The 6,000-nt window shown below is 29.8% G+C and overlaps 1 protein-coding gene across 1 annotated transcript in view; it reads left to right on the forward strand.

Moving 5' to 3' along the window:
• LOC129612705 (uncharacterized) overlaps positions 1 to 4,893 on the forward strand; it is a 47,417-nt gene extending 42,524 nt beyond the window's left edge. Inside the window, exons 6-10 of the mRNA XM_055526461.1 lie at positions 609 to 784; positions 995 to 1,208; positions 1,392 to 4,199; positions 4,300 to 4,561; positions 4,690 to 4,893. Of these exons, the coding sequence (XP_055382436.1) occupies positions 609 to 784; positions 995 to 1,208; positions 1,392 to 4,199; positions 4,300 to 4,561; positions 4,690 to 4,713 (3,484 nt within the window). The 3' untranslated portion in view covers positions 4,714 to 4,893. The remainder of the gene's footprint in view (positions 1 to 608; positions 785 to 994; positions 1,209 to 1,391; positions 4,200 to 4,299; positions 4,562 to 4,689) is intronic.
• Positions 4,894 to 6,000: the final 1,107 nt, after the last annotated feature.

A 6,000-nucleotide genomic window follows, 5' to 3' on the forward strand; every position in this document is an offset into this window, starting at 1 on the left:
CCAATAAACAGATATTTAATTTCTTATCTAAATTGTTATTAATTTCAACTGTTATATAAAATAGCTAAAGTACTACATCAATTAAAGTCAACCATATTGCTATAAAATTAAAAATATAAAGAGTTTTTTCCGAAAATTTTTGAGCTGGTAAATAAAATTAAATTGTTTTGAAGAGTTTTTAGAGGAAAAAAAACAAATGAAATTAAATTTAAAGACCCGCATTCTCCAATTAAAAAAGATCCTCTTCCGGTATTTTAGTATTCAAATAATATCCTTAAAAATAAATAAAACTTGAGAAAAAATAGCCTCATATCCTATCGCAATTTTCATGTTCCGGATGCCTTTAACTTTTTTTTATAATATGCCTATTAATCTTGATCCCAAATTGTTATCCCTAAAAATTAATTTTTCGGTGTTTACCTAATTTTTCTCTTTGTTTTTTTTACTTCTTATTATTTAAAAAATTTTTCATCCTTGATCCTTTTATCTATTGTACAAGTTTTTCTAAATCCTTTTGTTTTGAATTTATTGAATTTTTTCCATGTAATTTTTTTTTGAAATTTAAAAATAATTTTTTGCACGTGTTTGTTTTTTCTCCGGTTCTTTAGACGGTATGGTGTTGTGGATAATCGATTCTGTTTTGAGGGTGGTTCCAGATGTGGTAAAGGTGAAGGTTTATACGTTTTTATAACAGATCAAGGTGATGATATAACACAAACATTAAAATTAGCATCACAAGGTAGATTATCAACTAAAAAACGACAGATGGCCAGAAAATTAGCAAGTAAGTTGAACCTGTTTCAGCTAAAAAAAAATAAAAATATCTTAAAATACATTGTCTATACAATTTAATTTTCATTTAATATTACCTAAGTTAAATTTTGTGGAAAAAAATCGATTAAAATATCATAAATAAAATGAAGGAATCAGAAAATTACATTGAAATGTTAAATTTTTTTTTCTCTCTTTTCTTGTTCTCTTTTTTATAATATAGTAGATAGTCCCAGAAAAATCCTATCACCTCGTCCATTAGATGGTATTGATGATAATTTTTCATGTCATATCGATGATTCATCAAATTGTACATGCGGTTCCAGAACACCATATTGGCCGTCACAGGAATCACGTGATATTGATTACGGTTGTGGTGATACAAATTCAGTATCAGAATGTCATGATAGTTTTAATGATGCAGAGATGTTCCCAAAGTGAGTACATAATATATGGAATTTTTTTGTTATACCTAGAACAATAACAACAATGAAGTCAAATACATATTGTAAAATTTTTTATTACGTTGTAATTTTTCATATAAAATAAAAAAAAATGCTGTTAAACTCTATTTTTTACGTTTTTCAACAAAATTACTTCTTTTTACAATTTCATTAAAGGACTGGTAAAGCAATAGAACGTTGTATGAGTTGTATATCAAAATTAGGTGCACCATCAATGTCTCGTAGTTCAACGGCGACAGGTAATGCAACACCAGGTGGTAATCAACAACCATTATGGCAAATATTAACAGAGCAAAACAATCAAAATAATTTAACTGTAAAAACAATAGCAACTATTAACACAAATAGCGCTCTTGTTAGTGGTAATAACACAAGTAATATAAGTACTGTAAATGTTGTTAATGGTGTTGATAGAATGTCAATATGTTCATCACATGGTAGTAGTGGTGGTTATGGTAGTAGCGGAGGATCAGAATATTCAGTACCGCGAATGACAACAAATTTAACTGCATCAACTTATGCTGAATCATCATACGAATCAATACCAGCTAATCAGTTTTGCTCAAATAATCATCTATCATGCCAAAATTGTCCACCATCAAAAGGTTTATTAAACTCAAATTGTAATAAAGGTCAAAATCAAAAACCACCAATGCCTTTACCGATTGTAAATCCATTACATACCCACCATACAATAATGAGTTTACAGCAACAACAACAACATCAAAAATGTATAACAACACAACCCACCAATATAAATCATATAGGTCCTTATGAAAATTATGATATACCTAAATCAACAAATTTAAATTCGACGAATAGCGTAAATAGTTTAACTGGTGGTCAAATTAGCGCAGCAGAAAATTATGATACACCAAAAAATATTCAAGAGTATTTAAATGAAGACATGAACAGTAATTCTCAAATACAACAACAATCATCATTAGTTTGTGATGGACCAGATAAATACGGGAACTACGACATGCCAGCACAAATGTGTGGCTGCTTAGGTTCAACCAATAGTAATAATCAAACCAATCCCTCTAGCAATAATGGAACATTAAAAGCAAATAAGGAAAGTGGAAATAGTATTACAGATGGTGTTAGTAGCGGACGCGCTGATTGCGCTTGCAATCGTGTTATGTCATGGGCAGATAATTGGATCTCAATACCATATTGTAGACGCGGCAATGGAATAGAACAAACTGGTGTACCTATTAATAGAGTAAAATTAAGTGGTGAGGGTAAAATGCCTGTTATGCAACCGAGTGGAGAATTGGCAATATATGCTCAAGTTGATTTCTCTAAAAAATCAAATCGACAAGGTAGTACGTCTGACCATGTATGTAATTGTCCAAAAGAAAATAGCAATGGTTGTGCAATGGATGATGGTAGTTCCGAAACAAGCTCTTCAAATTATATTAATTTAGATCCTGGTCATGTATTACCAGAATTAGTTACTACCGCTATTGCTGCTGTAAATAAGAAAGCTAGTGATTCTGTTGAAATTAAAACTGAATTAAGCAATAACGTAGCAAATTATACAAATTTAGATTTTGCTCATTCTTTAGAAAATTACGAAAACTCAAAAGAAATGCTCCAAAAAGCTGGAATAACTCTACAAGAAATAGAACAGTTGAGAATGAGAGAGAATCAAGATTTCTGCCAGAAATGCGGGCATTCAGCAAAAACCCCTGACCCAAAACAAGATAAAACGCCTACTGGTTTTGAATCGTCTTCACAACTTCACACACCTTCAACTATAGATTCGTCAGAAGGTACTGCTTCATTGCAAATAGAATATCTAAAATTAGATCCGGATAAAAACGATACGTCAACGAAATTCCCTGGTTATCTTCCTATGTCTCCAGCTCCTTCAGCAGCCGCAGCATTAAATGCGCAATCAACGACTAGTGGAAACACCAATAGCAATAATAATAATAGCAATAATAGCGGTAACTGTGGTAATAATACAGGATGTACGATGGCACCACCCTTGCCAAGTAAAAGTGAATTGCTGAAACGAATTATTGGAGAAAAATCCGCAAGCAATCCTACCTTATCAGGGCCTACCGTTGATAGAAGTAGAAAACGAAATGATCCTAATCGAATACCAGGTAGCGCAATGATGCTCCTCCATCGAACCGGAAGCAGTCCATACAACCGTAAACAAATTATGGATAGTAGTGATTTATTACCTTCAATTGATAAGAGGCTGGCAAGCCGAAAACGCTCATCCTCAGCTGATTCATCAAGATTTTTAGAAGATGTTGAAGATTTTGACAGCTCAGAAACTCTAAGAAAATCCTCCTTAACACAAATAAATTCTGGACGTAGATCCTCTTCGCCTTGTCTACACCAAGAAATGGAACAATGTGTTGAACAAGTTTGCTTCCCTCCACAAACAAGTAAACCAAATGCGACAGAAACTGAAGATGAAACGAGTGTTACATCAACATCAACTAGTCAAGTTTCCCAATCCGTTCATATAAGGCGATCTGCCAGTGTTCCATGCAAAGCACAAAATCGAGATTCATCAAGTTCGAATGATTCTGGTGTTTCAACAGGCTCACTACGCCACAGAGTTGGTGATTTCCACGATTTTGAACTACCACTGACAACAGCAATGTCAGCACGAAGACATCAAAGACAAGTTCAACCAGTTTCTGCATGTGTTCATGCAACGCTACCACGCCGTTCAAAATCATTTGATCCATTACGAGAAATATCATTTCAATTCCAAAAAGTTGAAATTCCTGGGAAAAGTACATCAGCTGAAGCTGAAGTTCCAGTTTTATCAGCTAAGCAAAGAGGATATGGCAGTCCATGTGAAGGTAATTCTACTGCAGCTCCACCATATGTTGATTCTAGAAGTACGAGTAGTGGAACATCTGATATGTCCGATTATATTGAAACGCTTTCACTTTCTAGTCATAGTTCATCAGATGCACCTGAAAATTTAAGGTAAAATTCATTTCATAAATATTATATAAATTTGTCCATCAAAAAATAACATTTTAAATATTCATACTAAATCATTTAAATTTGTTTTAAAAATTAACAGATTACTGAGACAAGCTACATCAACATTGCGACCACGTTCAGGAAAAGAATATCAAAATATTGATCGTTCTTTAATAGCTTTAACTCAAGCAGGTGACACTGTTAAAGTTCATACAAATCAAGCCGCACAAATAAGAGGTTTACTATCGTGTACAGTCAACTATGCCAATATAACCCCAGTTCCAGAAAATGCTGAATCACCTAGTCCCGGCTACCAAAGTGGTTATTCACCCCAAGAATCACAAGCAGATTCATTTGTTTATGTAAGTTTATGTTTCAGAAAAATAAAAACCTACAATGTTTACAAAAAATTTATACTTTTGCATTACAAAAAATTTAAGATAAATTTCGAAAATATTAATTTATATTTAATTTTTTTTTTTAATTACAGAATCAAATACAATCAAAGCAATAAGCAATATTACAGGAAACCTTATTTAAAAATAAAAAAAAAAAAACAAACTGTTATAAAATGATAAACCCAAATATAAACAACAATATATATCTCTAATAAATGTTAAGGATTAAATTTTTATTTTTCAAATTTTCACATCTATAATTATATTATAAATATATCTACATATATATTATATTTAAAAAAATACCTATAAATATTTATAATAAAAATATTTAGATATTAAATGTATATAAAAATTAATTAATAATTAAATTATATAGTTAGATTTAAATATAAATTAAAGAAAATCTAAGAGTAGAAAGAAAAAGAAAACCAACTTGTATTATAAATAAGCAAAAGAAATCAAATCAAAAATGTTTATACAATTTTATATTATATATACATATATACATCCATATATTATTACATTAATTGCAATATTTAAAAAAAAAAAGCAGAAGATAAAAAAAAAGAAGTTATTTTTGTTCCTATATACAATTGCAACAACAACATTATATAAAAATTTTTATTACAATAGTTTGTATATCAAGCAATGCTCCCCCGCCCCCCAGAAACTGTAGTAAGAAAATTTTATTAAAAACTACAGCCAAAAAATAAAAACAACAATTTTCTATATACCGTATACTCTTCCGTTTACATTTTTGTATAGAATAATTAAATTGAATTTAAGCTATTTATACATGAACTTAATAATTTTTTCCTAAAAAAAAAAAAGAAAAAAAAAACAAACAAAAACTGTAAATTTTAAATTTAACTGTAAAAATTTTTCTAACAATATTATCCTATATACAAAATTAAAAAACAAAAAAAAAACATTCTTCTCCACACTTTTCAATCATTATAAAAATTAATTCAATATTTCAAACATATATAATTATTATGTATAGACGCATTCAACCATAATTATACATACATATACCTTTTATATCCCTTTCATTAACTTTCATTTTTATATTCGCTACTGTAAGAAATATATTGCAAAAACCTTTTATTTATTGAAACTCGAACTTGATAAACTACAGTGATTCTAAATAAATTAAAAAATTACTAGACTTCAAATCATACGTCTGCTTCTTAGAAGAGTGAAATAGCAAATGATATGAATTGCAATTTAAAAAATGACAAAAGTGTTTAAAATTCTAATTGTACAAAAAGTGTTGGCACTTATTGCCATTCTACTACATTTTAATAGAAAATTGACAGCTAATGATATTTTACGTCCAAAACAAAATTGTGCTTGAATACTGTTATCATACTATCAGTTTCAATCCCTCAATAAGTTGC

The sequence above is a fragment of the Condylostylus longicornis genome, unplaced genomic scaffold, assembly GCF_029603195.1.
Source record: "Condylostylus longicornis isolate FDR11 unplaced genomic scaffold, ASM2960319v2 ptg000076l, whole genome shotgun sequence".
In the NCBI taxonomy this organism is placed as follows: Eukaryota; Metazoa; Arthropoda; class Insecta; order Diptera; family Dolichopodidae; genus Condylostylus; species Condylostylus longicornis.